The sequence below is a fragment of the Myzus persicae genome, unplaced genomic scaffold (assembly GCF_001856785.1).
Source record: "Myzus persicae strain clone G006 unplaced genomic scaffold, MPER_G0061.0, whole genome shotgun sequence".
Lineage (NCBI taxonomy): Eukaryota > Metazoa > Arthropoda > Insecta > Hemiptera > Aphididae > Myzus > Myzus persicae.
The window spans coordinates 43,517-68,529 of record NW_019102916.1 but is presented as its reverse complement, the minus strand read 5'-3'; the positions used below and the strand labels follow the sequence as shown (position 1 = coordinate 68,529).

The 25,013-nt window shown below is 30.2% G+C and overlaps 3 protein-coding genes across 4 annotated transcripts; 2 read left to right on the top strand and 1 right to left on the bottom strand.

Annotated features, from left to right (window-relative positions):
- The first annotated feature begins 2,881 nt into the window (after positions 1-2,881).
- Positions 2,882-7,561, top strand: LOC111033383 (probable ATP-dependent RNA helicase kurz). The gene is made up of 14 exons (XM_022314081.1): positions 2,882-3,262; positions 3,433-3,622; positions 3,687-3,902; positions 3,975-4,110; positions 4,579-4,889; positions 4,959-5,191; positions 5,326-5,546; positions 5,612-5,833; positions 6,214-6,437; positions 6,496-6,727; positions 6,839-6,976; positions 7,046-7,217; positions 7,282-7,379; positions 7,445-7,561. Exons 1-14 carry the CDS (start codon positions 3,045-3,047, stop codon positions 7,519-7,521), a joined length of 2,688 nt encoding a protein of 895 aa, XP_022169773.1. The 5' UTR covers positions 2,882-3,044; the 3' UTR covers positions 7,522-7,561.
- LOC111033385 lies at positions 7,457-9,955 on the bottom strand. Its single transcript, XM_022314085.1, has 4 exons — positions 9,504-9,955; positions 8,165-8,287; positions 7,756-7,872; positions 7,457-7,671 (listed from the first exon to the last, which is right to left on the bottom strand). Exons 1-4 carry the CDS (start codon positions 9,507-9,509, stop codon positions 7,567-7,569), a joined length of 351 nt encoding a protein of 116 aa, XP_022169777.1. The 5' UTR covers positions 9,510-9,955; the 3' UTR covers positions 7,457-7,566.
- A 783-nt stretch (positions 9,956-10,738) lies between these two features.
- LOC111033384 (peroxiredoxin-5, mitochondrial) lies at positions 10,739-13,402 on the top strand. 2 transcript variants are annotated; one of them, XM_022314084.1, is made up of 5 exons: positions 10,739-10,902; positions 11,064-11,153; positions 11,224-11,358; positions 11,441-11,572; positions 13,086-13,402. In XM_022314084.1, the coding sequence occupies exons 2-5, from the start codon at positions 11,142-11,144 to the stop codon at positions 13,275-13,277; spliced, it is 471 nt and encodes a 156-aa protein (XP_022169776.1). In that variant the 5' UTR covers positions 10,739-10,902; positions 11,064-11,141; the 3' UTR covers positions 13,278-13,402. The 2 variants fall into 2 exon arrangements, with proteins under 2 accessions (XP_022169776.1, XP_022169775.1); XM_022314083.1 differs by lacking the exon at positions 10,739-10,902 and having other exon boundaries at positions 10,909-11,153.
- Positions 13,403-25,013: the final 11,611 nt, after the last annotated feature.

The window sequence follows — 25,013 nt, the reverse complement described above, 5'->3', positions numbered from 1 at the left end:
ATTGAGCTATTACACATATACGATACACCTATACCTATATGTGTATATAAATAAATATAAAAATATATGTATAGGGTGGGCCACGGGAATAGGGCCAATAGTAGTGTTATGTTTATATATTTTTAGCCTTATTCCCGAGGCCCACCCTATATATATATATATATATATATATATATATATATATATTATATATACATAGCAATACCGAAGAACAATTCTCAGTGGTATCTAGTCGTTTTTTAAGCTTGTAAACGTCATACAAATACCGTTGGCTCAAACATAGCAAGAAGGGGAAATCGTGTATGCAGATTTCAGACTCGAGTCAAAGTATAGGTTCCTACTTGTATTTGAGTATTCATCATATCAGGTGTAATGTATAGGTGTAAGGTATTTAACAACAACATTATAATACAGGTACCTACATATATAATAGATTTGTGACCTCAGGAAATTACTGGCTGTGCCAATGTCTAGTTATGACAACTAACTCTATTCTATAAATGACCAAATATTTAGTATGATTAAATATTCAGTATTATACCTAGTTTGTGGTTATTAATTTATCATTATATTATTTATTTGACACGATACAAAATATTACATTTACAGATTTACAGCGATACAAGTGACTATATAGATGCACGAATCGTAACCAGAATATAGAAGTTACACGGAATCAAGTCAATCTAGTTCTATAGAGTTTAGAGCATTCAGAGCAGAGTTGAATCCAGACAATTTTTCTAAGAGGGTGGAGGGCGGTGTTCACTTTTTCGATTAGTCAATACATTTTAGCATTATGAACTATGTGTCTATATTATTATTTATTATAGTTGTTATAAATTGCAATTAAAAAATTCCGATATCGCTATACCATATCAGAAAAATAAATACGATATCGATTATTAAAAATTTATTGCTGACCAACACTACTAAATATAAGTAAATCTAGTATCTATATCTGGCGTGTTCACCATTCACAATTAAAATGAGAGAAGTATAGATCTATTTGGTGAAATGTAATTTAAAACAATTTATATTTGTCATCACAGAAAGTTTTCTTTTTAAAAATTATTTTTTTTTTTAGTTGGTACCTATGTATAGTGTAGGAACCTAGTAGGTAGAAAGTAGTCTTGTTTATTAGTACACACTTCTCAAATCCGTAGAACACATTTTCAATTTCGAACTACACATTTTGAGTCAAGGTTCACTAAAAAATAGTGGCTGGTTCAGAGTCTAGAATCTAGAATCTAGAATCTAGATAGTAGAATGATAGATAGTAGATTGAATCCAGTGCCCCAAAAACCGGGTGTGCAGTGTGCGTCGCACACGGACCTCGAGGCTTATACTTACATTTGGGGGGGCCCCGGGCCCAACCTGGAGCAAACACTGAAATTGTCTTAGACCTCAAAACTTAATTATTCACAATACATTTTTTTTAAGTTGAAACTTTAGTGTAGTTGTAAGTATATTAATATTAGATTAAGTAATAAGTATGTTAAAATAGGATGGTAGGTTTAGAAAAAGGTGGGTACCTATCAAGTATTCAAGTGTCAACGTTTCTAACTTTTTAAAAACTATCAATTTTTCCATAAGATCTTTTTTATCGAGTCTATGGGTCGCTGTTTGTCGAATTGTCGAAAGAATAACAGGCTGATGGCGGAAAACGACGACAGTTGTCGGAGTGACGATTTATAGGTATTTAGTACTGGGTGGCCTCTGAAATCTGTTTAGTCTGCCTTTTTATTTTTATTAATTTTTGCTTATCCTATATCATCACTTATTCTTATTGTTCCCTTTGAAACAGATTGAATAAAATTTATGAACCAAAAAAAAGTATATATATTTACGTAGGTATACACAAAATCTAAAAACGTCGGCACTTATAGATTGTAATACTTACAGACTACAGTAAAATTAATTTAGAAAGGGGCCCCAAAAATATATCGGACACGGGGCCCTTATTATGAAGTTGTGGCACTGATTGACTCCTATCTAGCCAAAAGCTTCATAGAAATTAATAAAAAGTTGAAAGTTATGCAGGTAATAAATGGCATACAGAACTATACATAAAAGAGTACATTTTAATAGTTTATAATGAAGTTTGTACATTTTTAGTGACCTTAAAAATATGTCTTCAAACTTGGGCTAAGCACGTTCAATTAATTTTCGGAAAAATTCAGTTTTATACCGCATTACATTTGTTGATGGACACAATGGCACATAATATAGACATATATATAGTGTCAATAGTTTATTACGTGCTAAACAACTAGATAGGTTGATTATTTTGAAGAAGAACACTAATTTAAAAAACATTAACGTATTTAAAAATATAATATTGAATCGTCGCTCTAATCACTTTTGAAAAAATTTAATTTATTAAAATTTGTTACCTACCTATTGTCATTGCAGTACTTTAAGTTTTTACTTTTTAGAATGACTTATTTGATATTACCTCTACGAAAATTAACCTGTAGGCAAGTAGTTATGTGTGTATTAGCTTATGAGTTGTATTGAGTATGACAGAAGAACATTATGAAGGAATAGCAATTTTTAAGATGTTAAAGTGCAATAAGACCTTGAATACCTACCTAAATAATAAAGAAAATCAATTGTTATTATTTTTATGACGGTATTTAAAAATACTTGAAATAATTATCTAAAGTATTTGAGTATTGGTCAAATACATCTGCCAATTTACTAATTAGTATTATATATTTTTTTTAAATACATTTTTAAGTGCTAATATTATTCAGTATCTGAAAACCTAGAAAAGTTTAATCCATGATTTACGCGGTTACAAAGAGTATAAATTTCAACTATTCTGTGGTATCAACTAATTTTCTTTTTATCATGGTTATTTATCAAATTTTCTTATCACATACCGCCGAACAACAAAAAGTAAACATCACCACCACGTGAGAAATTCAAATTATTTTTATTTTTCAACATGTCACCAATTATTTTGCTATGGCTTACATTTTGATTTATTATATACTATTAAATTATAAAATCGATTGTAAATTTTTCAATAATCAGTCATTATGAGTTGCAAAGTAGATTCTGCTGCTAAGAAGCAGCCAATTCCAATCAATCGGACACAAGACATTATAGAGTCTCGTTCAAAGTTACCGATTATTGGTGAAGAACAAGTCATTATGGAAGCAATCAGTGAAAATGATGTCATTATTGTGGTCGGTGAAACAGGAAGTGGAAAAACTACCCAAGTACCTCAATTTTTATACGAAGCTGGTTATTCAACGTAAACACACTTTTATGTTAAATATAAATTCAATAATTAAATTTTGTAAATAAATTATAAATAAATAACATTAGATATATCAGTATATCACACTACACAAACTATAATTTTGACAATCACTATTAAATTGAATAACGAACAGAAATCATGCATTATTTGTGTGTTTTTAGTGGGAATAAAATGATTGGTGTCACAGAACCTAGACGTATTGCTGCAATATCCGTTTCTCAACGAGTAGCAGAAGAGTTAAATGAAACAACAGATATTGTATCTTATTTAATACGTTTTGAAGGAAATGCAGGAACTAATACAAAAATAAAGTTTATGACTGATGGTGTATTGTTAAAAGAGATCCAAAATGTAAATTTGAATGTTTATTATTCTTAAGCAGTCACAAAATTAATAAGACATATGTTTATTTCAGGATTTTTTGCTCAATAAATATTCAGCAATTATATTAGATGAGGCTCACGAGAGACGAGTGTTTTCTGATATATTGATTGGTATCTTATCTCGTATTGTTCGCCTGCGTCAAAAAAGATCTAGTCCATTGAAATTAATCATTATGTCTGCTACTCTTAAAGTTGAAGATTTTTCAAAAAACCAAAAACTTTTTCTTCAACCACCTCCTATTATTGAAGTAAATATTCAAAATATAAATAGGTTGTTTAATATACATTTTAATTTGAACTATTTTGAAATGTTAATGTAGGTGAGTTCAAGACAGTTTCCTGTGACAATTCATTTCAACAAGAGGACCCCACATGACTATTTAACTGAAGCTTATAATAAAATTTATAAAATTCATTCCAATTTACCGGCTGGTGCTATTTTAGTGTTCTTAACTGGTATATCTTAATATAATATGTTATTTGGTCATAAATGCAGTTGAGTTCCACTATATTTTATTAGTTTTTTTTTGTGTAGATTGTTTTGATCTTTGAAAATAAATTGACCATATATATTCATAAGGTGTTTTATAGCATATTGAAGAATATTTTTGTTTAAGCTCTATGATCATAAAAAATGGGTGCTGGTCCAATCCTTAAATCAGACATTTTATGACTATAAAAGAGCACAATATGTAAAAATTATTTTCACATTACCTATACGATTTTTATTTGAAATATGTCATTTTTGATACAATTTAAAAACTTAAATGGATTGAATCGTCATGAACACCAAAACATTTAGCTTCAAAAATCACTTTTTGAAATTAAAAGATGGGGAGTTAAACTGCATTTGCTTTTTTATCTGCACCAATTTAATATACAAATAAATGAGATTAAAAACATGTATAAATATTTTATTTTCAGGCAAATTAGAAGTAAAACAATTGGTATCAAAGCTTCGTAAAGCATTTCCATATCGAGAAACAGATGCTAAAATAGGTTCAAATACCAAATGTAAACCAAGTATAAAAAAAGAAATTGGAAAACCTTTGCCCGATATTAATTTAGATGATTATGATATTGAAATGCATTCAGAAGATGAGTTAATTCTTTCTGACTCAAGTAACGATGACGAAGATGATGATGAAGTGCCAAGTAAAATTATGAAATTTGGTTCTACGCCACTTTGGGTGCTTCCTCTATATTCAATGTTACCTGCCCATAAACAATCAAAGGTGAATTTACTTATTAACTATTATATATGAAAAAACCTGTTCTAAGATTATATGCCTAATAATTTTTAGATATTTGAACCACCTCCTTCGGGTTGTCGCATGTGTGTTGTAAGTACAAATGTAGCAGAACTCTCTTTGACTATACCAAATGTAAAATATGTTGTTGATTGTGGAAAAACTAAAATTCGAGAATATGATCCATTAACTAGTGTTTCGAGATTCTCAGTTGTTTGGGAAAGTAAAGCTTCAGCAAATCAAAGAGCTGGAAGAGCTGGAAGAACGTCTCCTGGACACTGTTATCGGTTAGTAAATAGTTTTTAAGTAGAAATTATATTATTATTATTGTTCTTATAAAGATATTATTACAGCAAGAAAATATTTTTTTGTTATATTACAAATTTTGTAAAGTATATCATTTGTTTTTTTTATCTGATAGTTTATTTTCATCGGCTCTATTTAATGACGAGTTTCCTGAATGGAATTTACCAGAAATTCAAACCACACCTATTGATAATGTCATTTTACAAATGAAATCAATGAAAATAGATAAAATTACTAGTTTTCCATTTCCTACACCACCAGATAAACAGACTATTTTAGAAGCAGAAAAAAGATTAGTTACACTTGGTGCTTTAGAAGTTGACAGAAACTGTGCAGGTAAACATAATAAATTAAATATTCATCTAACCATTTAATAAGTAATTGTTTAAAAATATGTTTAGAAATCAACAATATTACGCCTCTGGGAAAGAGTATGGCAGCTTTTCCATTATCCCCTCACTATGCCAAGATGCTGTGTTTGAGTAAAGACCGCAGTTTATTACAATATATGTTGTTCATAATTTCTGCAATGTCTGTTCAAGAATATTTACCTGGTGACAATGTTGATGCTTGGAAAAAAACCAAACTTTCGTGGGCAAACAAGGGCGAATTTTTACTATTAGGTAAAAACTAATAACATAACGTATTTAGCTATAATACAATTATTTTAGTAACATTTAATTGGTACTAAAGTTTCGCTTATTTAAATTATTATTAAATTTAAAATCAATATCATATAATATTGTCATTTATTATTATAAATAATAAGTAGGGTGCACACCAATACAGTGGAAAAAAAATGGCACGGTTCACTGCATGCCTGTTGCAATAACTTGGCTGTCCATTTCGCACTGTGTTGTTGTACACCTGGCCATAGAGGTAAACGGTTGAATTTTAAAATTTATAAGCAACATTATTTTGCTACATTTATGTATGTATAAATTATAAAAACATAATATATCAACCTTGTATACTTTTTAATTAATTTTTTTACAATATCTAGGTGATCTAATGGTAATATTACGATCTATGGGTGGTGCAAGCCATGCAATGAAAAAATCAGGTTTAGGAGGTCTGCAAGAATACTGTACCAAAACAGGGTTACATCAAAAATCAATTTTGGAAGCTTGGAAATTGAATAATCAATTAATTAATCAACTCAACATAAATGTGCCATCATTGAAATTAAATACTGATTTAGATATGACACCACCCACACCTATACAAGTATGGCAGTCTATGAATTACCCTAGATTTGCAATAATACAACATTAATTGTCTGTAGGTGAAACAAATACGACAAATTGTATTAGCTGGTATGTTGGATAGAGTTGCAAGACGATTAACTACCAACGAATTAAATAGAAATGGCATAAGGCCAAATAAGGCTGCTTATTATGCATCAAATTTAACATCAATAGTATACATACACAACAGTAGTGTTTTAAAAAGAAGTAAACCAGAATGGTTAGTTTATCAAGAGATATTTGAAGTACAAGACAAAATGTATATTAAAGGTATACAAATAATACATTTTTAGATTAACCAAGATTTTTTTTTTAAACTTAAATGCTTATACAAAATGAGATTAAACATTTACTCATTTATAACAATATATATTTTTTAAGGTCTCACTGCAATTGAACCAGAATGGTTACCTGTGTATGCTAATAGATTATGTAAAACATTAAAAGTCTTAGACGATCCTATGCCTAGTTATAATGAAGAAACTGGAAAAATGTTCTGTACAGTTAATGCAACCTATGGTAATTTAGTTTTCTAATTTTTGTCTTAAATGCAATCTAATATTAAAATTGAAATTCAACTTTATTCAGGTCAAGCCGGATGGTCATTACCACAATCTGAAATTGAGTTTCCTGACATAGAACAAAAATATTGTTGGTTAGCTTTTTTTATACTGAGTGGAAAAGTATTTCCAAAGTTGCAAGAGTTTAAACAACATTTGTTATCTAAGCCTGATCTCATCGTAAAACCTTGGCTGAAATTGTTAGTACATATTGTACCATGATATTTAAACAATTGCACTATATTATATTTTGTTATTTTTTAGCTTAAAAGAATCATTTTATTTGCTTACACAAACATTAAATAAAAACCACGATGATTCGGCAAAAAAAATTAAAGAACATTGGTTAAAAAAGCCAACATGTAAATTTTAATTTATTAAATAGTAATTGTTTTAGATGTTAACAACAATTTATTTTTATTTTTAGATTTATTGGAAGAATATTTAATATGGTTACCACAAGCAGCACATAAAGAAGTCAAGTTAATATGGCCACCATTGTAAAAGGGTTACTGACTACAAAATGATTTGAGTTGTATAATTAAATTATTATGCTATTTCATCCTCGTCAACTTCTGAACCAACATCTTCATCAACTGTCATTTCATCTGAGCTCCTATCTACTTCTTTAGGCTTAGGTGTTCGACATTTTTTCTAGAATTTTATATTTTTTTATTAGTTTGTTTTAAAATGACTATTATATAATATAAAATTAATACAATTGTGTAATTTTGTTACTTTTTCTTTTAATGCATTTCTCAATCCACTTGTTTGTGTTTGACTTATAGATGTCATCAAAGACAAAGAAGGTGCTGAAAGTTCAAAACTCTTTAATTCATTTAACATTTCAGATCTCTGAAAAATGAATACAAAAAACAATAAAACTTGTAACAAAATATAATAAATTAAATAATCTAATATACTCTATTCCATGGCTAAATATATTTAGCCATGCTCTATTCCATATAAGTTTGGAAAACTGCACAACCATGGAATGGTAAGACCGCTGATTGGCCAGTGGTTGACAGTGCACCGACAAAATCTATCAACTACATGCGCAAACCGAGACGCATTTTCGGCCTGATTTTTTTCCAAACTTGTTTGAAATAGAGTTTAGGTAATAATAATAAAAAATAACAAATATTACCTTTTGGCTCTTTTGTTTTTTTTCTATAATTTTTATAAGAGCTTTTTTTTTTCTACTAGTCAGTTTTTTTTTCTTTATAGCTTCTGTATCTGTTTGGTTTACATTTTTTTTTGACTTATTTTTCTGTAAATAGACATGCAATATATATTATTTTTGTTGTTTTTAGTGTGTGAAGAAACAATACACTAAAATTCAAAATTTCTTGCCCAATCTCCCAAAAATAATAGTAAATATAAGTATTTAGGAAATTTCAAAAATATTTATCTGTACTTAATAATCAGGGCATGGGTTTTGTTGCATTCGCAACTTTTTTTTTACTGCTCAAATTTATTGCCAAGTAAGCTTTGAATACGTTATGTGTGAGTGCGAATGAAAATCTGAGATTTCAAAGAGTACATTTTCGGAAGTTTTTTATTTTAATTTAATTTACTTTTCTCATTTATATAACTATTTTAGCTTATTTTTAAACGGTTTCATTAAATGTCTATAAAATTATCAAATGGCTATAAGTCTGAAGTATATTGTTCAAATTATTTATTGAGTATTGACATTACTATACGTATAATCTAAGTGATGGTGTGATTATTTTTGAAAATTGTAACGGTTGTTTCTCACTAAGGTTATCAGAATTTGTCGTATTTACAATCCATATTGTTATTATTTTAAGTAATTTAAAAAAATACAGCTTGAAACGATAAGTAAAATGGATGATATAATAAATAGAAAAAGAAATATGTTGGATGGTTAACCCGAAGAACTAACAGTAAGCGATTTGGATTATTTTAAGTATACTCTGCTTACATCTACGGACATGGAACAAAGTTTTTTGAGGTATTAGAATTTATAAGCTAGAAGAAAATTTGAGTTTGAATATTAAAAAAAACCTATAGTTCAATCTATTCAATATATATATCATTTTTAAGTAACAAATATTTATACATAATTTTTAAATATTTTTGAGAGTAAACATTTTGTAAATAAAATTTATAAGAAATAATAAAATTTTAATTTTTTAAAGGCGATTTTTGGTATTTTTTTATGTAATACAGCAATCAATTTCACTTTATTTTTCTACTACAACATTCGTGCCCTAATAATAATATATAATTTAACACAGCAAAATAATATGTAGCCATGTAGGTACTATATACAAAACCATAGCACGCTTTTCAATAATTGTCCTCAACAAGGAAAATCTATGAATTATAAATATGTTTTTGTTAATGAGGAAACATTTAGCAAAATCGATTAGTCAACAAATCAAAATATATGAACACAGCCCAAAAGCTTATTTCTGTTAAAAAAACATTGTGCAATACCAATAAATTGTAATACATACCGCCATTAAATTTTTATTTTTTCACAGAAACCAGACTACTAATTAGTAATTATATTCTATTGATGAGGAAATATGAATTTATACAACAAAACGTTTAATTGGAAGCACAGTCCAATTTCAATTATTGGTGACTTAAAGTTGCCAGATATTATTTCAACACTAAGAATTAAGTAAATTTTAACTATTTAATAAAAACTACGATGAATTGGATCAATTATAACGGCCCTTCACGATGAAACAAAAACTCTTAAACTATACAACGAATAAAAATCGGAAATATTCTAAATTCATATTACGTGCATTACTATTTTATTTCTCACTGTTTATGTGCTACACTGCCATGTGCGATGTGCCCAAGTAATGATAAGGCGGTAATACAAATTTGATAACCGGACAACCGGCAACCATGGATTATGAATGCCGGTACTTTTCTGTATACCATGTTTGCGTGGTAACGATGGCGATATTTTCATTGGTTCCAGCCACCGCACAGCCATGATGCCGCGCTGTCCACTCGATATAAAAAAAAAATTCTTTAATGCATATTATAAATATTAGATGTTATGTGTTCAAATGTTGTTATTACTCATGAATCATAAGATATTTTGTCTTGTTATTACTTAATACTTATTACCGGTCGATGGGTCGTTGGCTCCAAGGCACTTAATGATAGCCTTAATTTATTGTGCCCCCCCGTGTTAATATGTGAACTATAAAGACATTGTGTCCGTCATTACACAAAAATTATAATATTTAAATGGCACCCATTACCCACAGCGGCCATTGGGCCACAGGTATATTCGATTCTGTGTTTGCACCACGAAGTGAGAACTAATAGATATTATTATCTTCGCCACTGAACAGCTCAGTGATTTTAGTTCATGGTTTGAACTGTTACATTACCATTCGATCTAGGGGCTATAGAAATATAGAATTATTGTTCTGTGGTTGTTAATATTTACGTATTACGTTTACGTCCTTGGCATTCGACCACAGGCACCAGAAATCAGAATGTCGATAGCCGACCAATCATAAATGGGTTTAAAAAACTACAGCCCAGAACAACAGTTAAAAATACTGTATAGATGGAAAATAGAAATCATATTTTTTTAATTTTTTATATTAATTTATATCTTAGATCATGCCATCATGGTGTGGACAGTGTCCACTGGGTGGCGCCACGGAGGCACCGTCGCACCGATATCACTTTATGTTGGCCTTGGCCCTTGGCTTGGCATTCGTAAACCGTGGTTCACAAGTTCGCTACATTTCGTACTTCGTACTCGTCGCTCATCTGTCGTTCCGGTTCCAAGTAGTTGGCAACTGTTCCTACCATAGACGCGCACCTCACGTCAGTCCTACCGGTCACGAATCGGTCACAAATAATTTTCGTTGAACGGTAAAGTACATAAACACACACACACATAATTTACAATTTACACGAGTCAGACGTGATCGTAAATAACTGCGTTAAACCTATTTACTGATCATATTTTATCTCTTACATATAATTATACCGAGCTTTTTTCAACCATGTTTTGTTCTATTGGGGCGTTACAGAAGACCGTGTGTGCAGCTCCGTCCACCGTACTCAGTACCATCACCAAACGTCTGTTAAGCATCAGCCTGACTTCAAAAATGCCCGTCAAAGTGAGACCGATTTCAATTATTTAAAAATGTTTTTTTCATTACTCATCTCAATATTATTCAATTATGACAGGTAGGAGATGCCGTACCCAGCATAGACTTGTATGAAAACACACCTGCCACAAAAGTTAACATTTCAGAATTGTGCTGTGGAAAAACTGTTGTACTTTTCGCTGTTCCTGGAGCATTCACTCCAGGCTGCTCAAAGGTAAATTCTTTCACTTTTTTACTATAATTATAATATAATGTATTGACTATTATTTAATCATTATACATTTAAATGCATTTAGACACATTTACCCGGCTATGTAAACACTGCTGACGACCTGAAATGTAAAGGTGTAGATGAGATTGTCTGTGTTTCTGTGAATGATGCGTTTGTCATGGCAGCTTGGGCTCAAGATCAAAAAGCTGAGGGAAAAGTAATTTTTAATATTATTTTATTCAATATATCATCTATAGGTACTTATTAGTGATCAGCACAAGCACCCAGTCCCATAATTTGGACCCGGGTTGATATAAAATAAAACCTCTATTGTAAATTCTACAATACTACAAGTGTAATAATGAAATGTCTACTTTTGAACGGTGTATTTGGTTTCGGTTTATATTTAGTTTTAGTGAAATTATATTCATTTTTTCTTAGGAAACGGTTATTATTGACAACCATCGAGACTACTAATTTCACATAGTATTACACCTATGCATACATTCTTATTAACTTGTCAAATGAATTTTATCATAAGAAAAATAAATTACTATTTATTGGGTAAACGGTTTATCGTTATTCTGGCTGGACGGGACTTAAAATGAAATAAATGTTGACTGGGCCTGGGTGGGTATAATTTTTTAATTTATGTTTTGGGCTAAAAAAAACAGCCAATGCTGATCTCTAAAAACTATTTTATGATTATGTTTTTTAAAATAACTTGTATTTATTTGAATTATTGCAAAACCAAACAAATAGTTTAATTAAGTAGGCAGTGCCAGGTATATATTATACATTTTATATTGTAAATTTAAAAAAAATACCTATATAGGTATTATTATTTTTAATTATAGCAAATTTAGATGGTATTGACAAGTCAGATAAAAAATAGTTTCAAAGCTCAGTTTTTTTCATAATATTGCATTTAAATATTTTAAGCTTGTACATTTATTTTTATTTATCAAGATATGATTAAATTACCAAGTACAAAAACAAACCTCAATTTATATTTTAGATTGAATATAAATAATTTTTTCCCCAGTTGTATATTATATAACAATAAATACTTACACATAAAGATAATATCATGAATATTTTGAGCAAATCATTTTAATTTAATTTAAAATTTCCTATATTACACAATATAGAAATATATATTTTAAACTAAACTATTTTATATATTGTTGTTGAGGTATGGCTGTATTAATTGCCAAATCTGATAAATGTTTGACCTTTAAACATAAGTATAATTAGTTAAATAAATGCATATCATTAAAATTTTGTAAATAATTCATATAAATATGTTAAAACTATCTTTCAATTACAAACCTATAGGTTCCATTATGATTTGTTTTCTTAATTTATAGTGTAGATCATTTATTATTTATACTAGTTGCATATAATTTATAGATAGTGGGGTAAGGTCAAAATATATTGATTATTCAATTCACCGTTCATCTTACAATTCACATATATATATAGTATATAGTTTGATTGTTACTAGTTATTTATTTGAAAAATATAATTTACTTAAGGTTGCTCTAAGTGATCCTAAACAAAAAATACGCTGGAAATAAATGGCGACATATTATCTTTATTTGCATATATTAATTTACAAAAATGTTAGAAGTAGAAAATGTATCTTAAAAAATAATCAGAAAGAACATCATTGTATCATATTATAAATAAATATTTATATAATTACTGATTGTATTTATTTATTTTAGGTGCGTTTATTAGCTGATCCCAATGCAGAACTCACAAAGGCTTTTGATTTGGCTATTGATTTGCCACCATTGGGTGGCACTCGTTCCAAGAGGTACTCAATGTTAATCAAAAATGGTAAAGTGGAACAATTAAATGTTGAGCCAGATAATACTGGGTTGTCTTGTTCATTAGCTAACAAAATTGTTTTGTAATCTTCTCATTATTTTATTTTATACATTTATTTTTATGAATCATTTACTACATATAGTGCTTTAACAAGATAAATACTAATTATTTCGGTGCAAAAATTATAGATTTATATTCTTTAAAATTCAAATATTGTGTTCTTTTGTAATATTTTACCCCAAATTACTATTTATTAGTGTTGTATTGCTATAACTTAAGAGAAGTGAAATAATTTAAAATGAAGATTACTGTATTTAAAACCAAGTGGAGTAGTGAAACTCATAATATGAATTTTATATTTTTATACAAATAAATAGTTAAATAATTTTGGTAACTATATTGGGAGGATTAAGACTTAAGCAGTAGAATAACTGATCACATAATATTATGTCAACAAAAACATATAATAGGCTTTATGATTTAACTCATATTACATTTCCAATGTTCAATATTAAACTAATTATTAAAAAATAATAATAAATCCAATAACATAAATACATGATAATTATACTTGTGCATAACATGGTTTTTTTTTTTATTTTGAAATTTAATATTTAATCGATTTATACTATTTTTAAATTAACAATGTATTTTATAATTGCTAATGAGCAACCTATTAGATTGGATGTCTAACAGGCTATAATTATTTTTAATTACAAACTAAGAATTTTAAAAATATTTTAATCCAGAACCAAAACAAGTATATTAATATATATTATGTAGTATTAAATAAGATTATTTTACTTTAAAAAAAATATAGATATTAATATATTATATAACCAATAACGAACAAACTTTCTTAATTATTAGTAATGGGTAGTATATTTGCCAATATCTATGCTTATAGATTGTACAGTGATAATAGTAATTCTAATTATCGATAATATGATATGATTGATTAATTAAAATTATAGAAGTGTATATAAGATAGCATACCTGATCACAGTTAACAAAATAACAAACAATTAGTATAGCTGAGTATATCATAATCATTAATCAAATGTAAATATGTTATACACAGTGGCATATACAGGAAGAGGCCCATTGGAACGAGCCAATATTATTGTTTCAGGTTTAATTAAACCATTGAACGCATATAGCATATTAATTTGTGGATATACTAGTTATATTAGTTAATGCATACATTTAAAGTCATGCCTAATGTTTTTTGATAGTCCATGTTTAATATGGATTATAAAAATTGGAATTATTATTGTAAACTTGCTAGTTGCTGATAAGTCATAACCATAAATACTAATGTTTATTTATGTAGATGGTGCATTCTATTTTTTAAAAATGGATTTCCATTCGGCATTCACTGTTGTATTCAATTTTATTATTTACACTGTTAACAGAAGTTTTTCAACACTAGGTTGATTAAAAATGTTTTAAGGAATCAACAAGGACATGTAAAATTGCCAGGACTTGCTTTGAAGGCGATTGATCATTATAATTTAATATTAATACCTAATATAATATTAAATATTTATAAAACAAAATTGCACAATCTCTATTTGTTTGGTTATGTCGTGATTATAACCACCCGCAGGCTACCTAAAACAAATTTTAATTACTAGTTACCTATAGCTATGGCCTACGTTAGTGCTATGCTTGACTAGTGGTAAATTGATCCATACTGAAAATAATTCCTATAATAAGTTTAAGCCACTGGTTATACAATATATTTTCAATTTTAATTTTTTCTTGAAGATTAGATTCTGATTTGGTAAAAATTGTTGCATACCTTTCTGATGTTGTAAAAACGTTATTTTATAATAACTTTAATATGTACTATGTAGGTTTATTGTTACGTAGGAATTTTAATGACTAGGTATGGGTACACATATTGTAATATAGAAAAGAAAAAAAACATAAAAATGTATATATAAGACCCTCGAAATAATCAGTCATTCTTTTAATTTAGGCTCGGTATAATTTGTATACCAACTGCATAATATTTCTTAATGAATAATTTTAATATTTTATTCAATAATATAGTAATATTGAATATTTTAATTTAAAAAACCATTTTAGTCGAGATAAAATGCTTTAATATAAATTTGTAAACAAAAACCATAGATTATAGAAATTAATAACGAATAGTAAACGAAAGTAGTTTTTTATTTTATGTCCATTACGAGAAACCGGAGGAACTAGCTACTTCGACCTAAAATTAAAATTAGTTCATGAAGAAACAAAAGTCGACTACCAATGTTTCCACAGCTGCCTTACCAGATACTTCTAACAATAATATATGACATTTTACGTTTAACCTTTCTGTACTTGCTACTTTAGGTACCCAGGTGGCCAGGCATTATTCTTTTACCCAATTAAAATTATTTTTACGATAAAGTCGTTAAAATGTACGTCAAATTAGAATTACAATCATATTTACAGTTAAGTATAAAATCGTTAGGTAGTTTATTCACAATTTATTTATTAATAAGTACATGTTTAATACTTATTGGTACGCGTTTGCAATACAAATGATAAAGTTTTTTGGATTTGTAATCAAAACATACACTTTGTTCATATATTTTTGTATTTTAATATTTATATTCTACGGGTATTTTCTTTATTGTCGTTCAATGAATTTATTTTTAAATCAGTATCGACTTGAAATTCCATTAATGTTTGAATGATTTATTGAATATGGAAATAAAGATTAAAGCTTGTCCCGCATGACTCTTGTAGGTAGGTACTCACTTGGCGAGAGTTTGACATTACTGATGGGTAGATAAAAACTGATGGGAAATCACTGTTGAAAATAATCGTTATGCTTATGCTATCGTTCAAACCAGAGGGGCCTAGGGGCCTCCCCCCCCAAGGCCCAAAACCCCTATTAATAAAAATTGTAAATTACTAACAAAAAAACATATTATAGTATCGACTATTATAGACCCGCGTAAAAGTTTGTAATTATTGGAGGTGCGTCGGTGTATGAGTTGTAACATGCATCTACTATCTGTGTGGACTACCTACGAGAATACTAAATAACTTGGGGAAATACTAAGAATATTGTCTTGAGAAGAATTGTATTGTTATTATTCTAAAAATAAATAATAAAAGTTGTAAAAATTGTTGTTTTATATTTGTTGTAATAAGTTTTGTGAAAATTACAACTATTGCCCCCCCCCCCAACCAAGTCTCTGGAACCGCCCCTGGTTCAGACTATGCGGTCCAAGAAACATAAGATATTCTGTGCACCCAAGACTAGACATGTCTGAAACTTACTAGTTTTAAAAATATATTTTTAGTAAGTAGGCAAACGAATCTTCGCCGCCGTGGTTGTCCGGTGGTTGTCGTAGACAAAATATTTTGCCTATTGACATTTGTCAGATGTGGGGGATGACATGGTACTTGGCAGGGAGTAGAGACCATGAACATGTCACGAGTAAAACATTTTAATCAATAGGTATCACAATTTTTACCTACCTACAATTATTATTATATTCACTATTTCATTGGGAGCTGGGAATTGGGATGGAACAATATAGGTACCTACTGGCGTACAACTGTTATAATATTATGTTGTTATATAACCGAATCCGATCAGAGCCTAGAGACCTCGATAATATCAGGTGTAACCGTGTAGGATATATTTTTATTATACCTATTGTGTGTGTAGACTTGTAGTGTACATACATATAGTGTACACAACACATATTATTAAGTTTTTCAATAGTCATTACTCATTACAACTTACAAATTACAAGCGTTCTCACTCGTAAAGCACGATTAAAATATTGAACGCGATCTATGTTGAAGTTCGATTACTATACATTCTACGCGCGTTTAGAGACGACGGTCAATATTTTGGTGTCATTGTTATACGCCTGTTGTAGGACGCCCGTACTCGTATAATAATAATAATAATAATAATGTGTAAACGTCTATGTAGTGTCTACTATAATATTACTATGGGGGTAACGGGTGTACTTGTAATTTACGTGGTAGGCATAGGTATTGTGGAGGCGGACCCAGTGGCCAACGGGGAATAGACAAGGGTCGAGTGCAGGTCAACTCTGTCGCTTCGTCGCGGATCGGGGTGATTTAATTTCAAACTTTTTAACCTGCAGAAATGGAATATTGTCCATTTATATTTGTGTTGTTCTGCGTTGTACGTACGCATACCGTTGTTGCTATCTGCCGTGGGGCGCTTTAAAACAAAAAACAATACATTAGGGTTCTCATATAGGTAGTCGGTAGACATAGACGTAGGTTATAGGCTTATATAGCATTTATTATACGCATAGTATACCTATATAGTACACACGCATGCATTATACATACCTATACTATGTATATTGTGCATAGTTAATTATATACTATATTACCGAGTATAGGTATAACCATTGATTAATGGTTAAAGGCTACAATAAAAGGTTTACATTTTAACATTAAAAAATGAATATATTATATATCTGTATATCTTTATAACTACCTATTATAAGTAAATCATATTTTATTATTATGGATTATTATATTCGTGTATAGTGATAACCAGGGCTTGCAATTTTGTCAAGTGCCCATATGACCGTATATATGGTATGATTTAAGGTAAGTCGTAAGATACGCTAGTATGCAAGACTAGTTAGCAAAAATATGTTTAAACGGTTGTAATAATATCATGAGTTATGAGTTTATGACTTACAATGGTCTACAGCTTCACACCCAACAGTCAACTGCAGTTTCCAAAACGGTGTTAGGTATATATTTATTTATTATACATTGGCTACTTGGGATTTGGCCTCTATGCCTCTATACTGCATTACGGGATAATATTAAAATAAAACAATAAAACATACTCCCTGCGGCGTGCGGAATAACCGTGTGAGCCTGTCCAAGACGACTGCGGAATAGCGGATCTAGAGAATTTTAAACATTCACTCGTTTCCAAGCATGCAGCCCAGTAATCAGTATGCAAATAAGTGATGAAAAAAAGTCAATCGGAAAGGGAGATCCGTCCCCAATATCATCCCCCGTGCGCCTCCCACGAGAATTAAGGGATGACCGAGCGACGCGAGCAACACGGTGAGCGAAGTAATGATATATATATATATATATATATTAAGGTATATACTCTTATACGTCCATATAATATGATAAACCTTCTGTTGCAACACTGCGAAGAACACAATATAATATTCCTAACACCGTCAAATTGGCCCCCACAACTTGAATAATTATAATATACAAGACGTGTGTCGATTTCTATAACGTGACAAATAAAAAAATAACTGCCTATAGCGTGCCATAAGAACGATTTTCAAACTTATCACAATAATTAAATATTTTTCAAACCTATTTAACAAATCAATTGAAAACTGAAGAATGAAGATACTATTGATACATTTACAACTGAAGACGATAGCTAATCGCTTAATAATATAGTTACTTATTATTAATATTTTATTTGATTAATTGATTATTATTATTAAAAATATTGTGAATTGTGATTTGTGATCGTAAATCATGCAAAAATCATGCAAAAATTTTGCATCGTAAATTTAATATAATTTTAACTTCCCCGATATGTAGTAAGGTTTCTAGTTGCGCCTATATGCGTTTAAGTTTACTAGGTTTACAGTTTGATTAATGTGAAGGTAAATAATTAAGTGGTATAATATTACAAACAAATGCATATGTGTAGATAAATTCGAAATGCTTTAAAATAGGTAGTTGAACTTTGATCATATTTTATTAATTATCAGTGAATCAGTGACTATATATTATATAACTATCTTCAATTTTAAATAACTTGATATTTTTAAATTCGTAAATATAATAATCACTATACTCCGCAGTAGGTAGGTACTCGTATACGAAATCATACCTCCGTATGCATATATATAGTGATAATAATAAACAAATAATACGGAAGTAACTGTACAAGTAAGCGTGAAAAGCTTAATAAATCAGGTAGGTAGGTAGGTACCTAATAGTCGAACATTTTTTGTCGGGCCCAGTCCGCTCATGGCGTCCCATCCCATCCCCGTCACCGGTGGCAAAATCAATTAGAAACTCTCGGTTATACAACCGCGATAATAATACGTATAGTTTGTACGCATAAAAAGTCGATGCGCATGCTCGTGCGTTTATATATAGTGCGCTTCTCGGCGCGCAACGGCCTGGAGTTTTTGATTTTGTACTTTGGGGCGGCGGCTGCGGGCGCGGCATGGGCTTACATAACTCCCGCAGTTCCACATATTATCATACTGTAGTTGTGCATTATATTTATTCGTATTGCACCTACGTGTAGGCCGACACCCGAACCGACGTATGCTTAATATCATAGGTACTATGTATAATAACTCATTATAGACAGCAAACCGATGACACTAGGTATTTGATGACAGTTATTGTATACACTTTATGTTGTATACGGCCGGCGGGACCGCGAAAACGGTGTCTGACTATAATATTATATATATACCATAGTGACTGATTGGCGATTGCACATCGTTGTGCGACTTGCAGCGACTCTGCACGACTTGCAACCTGCAATGATGAACCTAACCTAACCTAACCTGATGGTTTTCATCACAGCCGTCGTCGCCGCAGCTGTATAGGTACGACCATCACTATGCATTGCTCCGCGGCGATACCATTTTAACGCCGACCACACGCCAATGACACTGAATTTTTGTGAACTTGAACATTTTTTTTCGAATGGTCAAGTACCCATCTACATTTTGTAGGTATAATACATCCAACGGTTGACACTTATACATTTTTGAAAAAGCAAAATACACAGTTTTCTTATAACGGTGATTATTTGTAAGTATACTTTAAATTATGAATTGGGTGCTCAAAAGTTTATACATCAGGTACATATAGGTATATTTCCGTATCTCCGTATACATAGGCAGTGCTGCAGGTCGAAGTGGCTCAAAATAAGCGGAAGGATCGAAAATGTGACGTATATAAAATGCGGAGGGATACCATCCCATCGTATCCCTCCCCACTTCAACCACTGCGTATATGGGAGGGAATATATTAAAATAAATACTATGCTTAATACAATATGTTATTGTTACCGATGTTTGATATTCGAACTTGCGTAAAATGTAGTAGCTCTGAGATATTATTAATTTATATTCTGAATACTTTTTGTGAATAAATAATTGAAAAAAATTATAAAAGTTATGTCACTTATGATTAAATATAACGAAGAGTATACACTATAAATAGACTATAATTATTATGTATAGCTCGCAGAGTCACAGCCAAAGAAATGTATTTATATATTGTTTAATATAATTTATAAACTTTGCTTTTTTAAAAATATTCACGTTCATTTTATATTATAACAATAGTTTAAAAAACACCACTAACATAGTAGTGTTCACTTGTATTAGTATATGACAATATATACACGTATATCGTCGATTATATATTGCAGTTCACGGTTTCACACGTTTATCTATCTTAAATATAAATAAGGAATAGCTTGCGTGCGTGTGATGTGTGCATAATATTATAATAAATTATTAGAGAAGTAAAATGCACTGGCCACCCTTTTTCACGACCCCTCACATAGGGTTCTCAGGGGTGTCTTACTCCGACGTTATTTTTTTCTGGGTTGTAATAGTCGTAGATATGTGTAAACAGTTTGGTTGAAATAATGTAATTGTTATAGTTGTTCCCGAAGTTGTGCTGGAAATGTGGGATGTATAAATATAGGTGCATACACTTCCAGTTATTGTGTAATATAAAAGATTATATCATAGGTATAATATATAATATACCAACTGTTTAATTACTGTTACAACCTCCCGTTAGTGAATCGATAATTATAATTATTAATTGTATTAGAGTCATTGTTGTTTTACCCTTAGGTTTTAAGACAATCGATATAGTAGGTAATAAATAATGAATGTACACGCGAATTAATATTATTAAATAATTGCACCAGCAAGTAAAGGCAGTAGCAACTATACAATATTATGAAAACATAAACAGGTACTGAGGCACTTATCTACTTTTCCACCTTTTCGTTTTCATCGTAAAGCCACGGAACTCGTAAGTTATGTTACCAATAAAATGTTATTCGGATTTAGGAACTATTAACATTTAACTTAAAAATCACCACAGCTGATATACACAATAACACATGTATATTATTAATATAATTATGAAGTTTATGACGGTTATTACTTAGGTACTAGTTATTGATTATTAGTTTATTTGCAAACTAACGAGTGGAAGAAAATTCGAGGTAACAAAACGTTATTTTTTCGTGTAAATATATAATTAAATTAGGTATACTGTATAATAGGCAATAGTATCTTAAACTAAAATACTTTATTTAAGAATTCGTCTTAAGCTTTTTTTTTTTAAAAAAAACTAGACTATATTAATACCTATATTATACTATAATAATATCGGTTTTATCACCTATTGATGTAATATACATAGTGGAAGACCGCTGTAGTTGGCCAGCTGGTTGTGCACAGTGTACACTGTATGCACGTTTGCGACGAAGGCAATTGTCAAATACAGATTTAACGGATTAAACGTCAACAGAATAAAATTAATTATATTACGAGTGGCAGGAATTCGCAACAGTTGCTCTCCAATTATAAACAAAAACATTAATTTTAGGGACTATAGATATACAACAATTACAGATTTTAGATTTTGTATCATGAAATATTAGAAGTCAACCATATTTACCGGATTTGGGGGGATGATATAGATACCTATGTACATCTCTCTTTTTGTTCCATAGTTTTTCAATATTTTTTTTATTATACATTCTAAATACTAATTTGATTACTAGTCTGGTGATTAGAACTAATATGTATTCCTCCTAAAAATAAATTTAAATAAATAGTAGCTGATATATTATAATTCATGTATACCTTCACGGCTTCACATTGTGTTTATGAAAATAAGAATTTTACATATTTATAATAGACATAACTGCATATTAGTACATAAGTATATATTTATAGAATTCGACAATTTAAATGAATTTGTAGCAATAATAATTAGAAATAATCCATATTCCATGTATGAAGACTTAAATGTTTTACTTATTCTGGTAGACCTACAATATTATGTACGTAACACGTGACTATATATTGGCGGGAACTGCCGAAACAGGATTGGATAAGGGAATGAGAAAATGGGTGGGGGGGGAGCAAGTCTCAAAAATACAAAATATACACACCTATAAAGTAAGTCGTATAAACACTTGCACACTGCAGGTAGTTTTAAAAAGTGATAAACCATAAATAAACATATTACAAAATACGTATTTGGGTAGGTATTTAAATAAGCTGAGGTATCCACCCTGCAGTACGACAGTCATTATATACGACGTCATTATAGAGACTGAAATATTAAAGTAAGTAGTAACTTTTTGAAAATTAACTATTATAGCATTAAAGATAATTTTAAAACATAAAGTTCTCGTCTCTGTATCCTCACATGCCGTCAACTTGTATACACTGATAACTGACAAGTGTATATTATATACGTACAGTTCACTGTGCATATTATACACGCGCGGTCGATGTACTTTTAGTTGGTATAGTTAGTAAGTACTTAGTACTTACGCTATATACGGTTGTATATACTGTAGGTATACATACTTATATTTCCACCGCACAGCTTCAACTTCCCCTCGCGTGATCTTGCGCAACGACAGATCGTTATATAATAGTATGTCGTCAGAAAGTTATTCCCCTTCGACAAAAGGGACCTCTGCTGGCGGTTGTGGAGGATTTTTGGACCGGAGCGCTCTTCCCCGGCGGTGCTATTCCCTCGCACTGATCCCCACTCCACTCCGTCACCCGAACTACAAAACCCACCCTCCTATGATGCCGACGGAGCGGCGAGGCAATATAAGTATACAGGCGTATAGTGTAAACGAACAGCAGTTTTTGTCTCCAACGAATTCGCGTCCGTTGTCAGTGGCGCACACTCAAAAATGAATAGGGGTAGCACGTGAATGGAAAATATATACCACCCATCAAATTGTTTTCAAAATCAGACCAGCTGTGCAGCCTTTGCCTCCACACTCCTTTGACACCAATATTTTAAGAACTATTAATTATTAAAATATATTAAATTTAAAACTAAATATGATATTACATTTTTATTATAAAAAAAATATTATAATATAGGTATATATTAAATATCTATATTAGCTAGGTATTAGCATTGCATAGGTTCTTATACCTATTAATTTATACCTATAGACATCTATAATAATTGTCACCAATAAGAATAACACCTACATTAAGTTCTGTCGTTTACAGGCTTACAGAACAAAGGGTGATCATTGAACAAAAGAACAATTTCGGAGCGTACTCACTCTTGAGAATTGAGACATTCCTAAAAAAATGACAATATGACATTAAATCGTCAAAAATATAAAATCACATCTGTAATTTTACCAATTACTCCAGTGGTCCAGTCGTTGTGTTTCTATTAGACAGGTTTTGATTTTTTTTAATTTGCATACACGAAATGTTCTCCCGGGAGTTGACGTAAACACTAGTATAGTGAATACCACATAATATTTTAAATATTGGTATATCTGGTAAGTATTGAAAGACGATATAAACGTAAACCATCTATGGTTGTTTTAGGAAATTCGCTATTTGCCGTCAGTCTCATTTCACATATGCTTGTGCGAAGTAATTGCACCTTGTATCTCAATAAAAACCGAGTAGTCGCTCCGCTGTATACAGACGTATTATAGATATTTATTTATGACTTTTCAAGTGGACCCTCAAGAGTTATTTTAAGGTAACAGTTTTTTTTTAGGGCTGTTGTAGCCCCTCCAGAGTTTAACCTTAATTATGTCTATGTGTTCGTTGTAATTTTACGCGTTTCCAAGTGCTTCATTCGTAGAATGATATTATTAAATTTTTTGTCACATCTGCACTGAAAATTTAATTTTCGATGACGGCTGAAGTGATGAAAAGAGACATTTTTCCGTCCAGTGGACAGTAAATGTTTTTTTTTTTAGACCGTTGGACGGTATGTGGGCGTTACGCTGCGACTGCAGTGGTCGAAAAAGTTACTGATCAGATCAAATTAGTATGCATGGACGTTTATCGATACGTTTTATTTATTATGCCAGTCATCAAATACTATAAAAAAAAAATAGCTGGTGACATATGTAAGTGGGCAAGTGCAGTGGTGTAGACAAGGGAGGGAGGTGTTTTGGTGTTGCAACATCCCTTCGGCCGTATTTATGCAAAAAATTTAATATTTACAAAGTGCCTCAAATTTATAAAAATATGTTGTCAAGATTGCTGTAATGCAAAATACCGCTCTCAGGTGTATTTCGTTTAACTTAGGTACAGCATAATATATTTGTATAATGAATAACAAAACTCAAGGTCGGTAATCATGATTTTTTTTTTCGGGTTTATTTAAAAATCAAGTTTTTACTGTTCAATATCGTGCGAAATATTAAATTTAAAATGTCCAAATTTTTGAGACATAACATAATTAAATAAATGGCAATGACTATAGCACCTACTAAAAAAATAAGTGATGTGTATTTTAAAGAAATCGTGTCATTTAAATATTAATTTAGGTCTTGTTGTAAGATTTAAAAAAAGTATCCAACTATAATATAATTATATAATAGTTATTACTATATTAGAGCCTTAAAATTACCAAAATATTTAAGGGCCGCATCACAACGATATTATATTAAAATAAAATAAACATTATACATAGTCACATAGATGTAGGTATAGGTTTATTTATTTATTATACATTCTCACTAATCA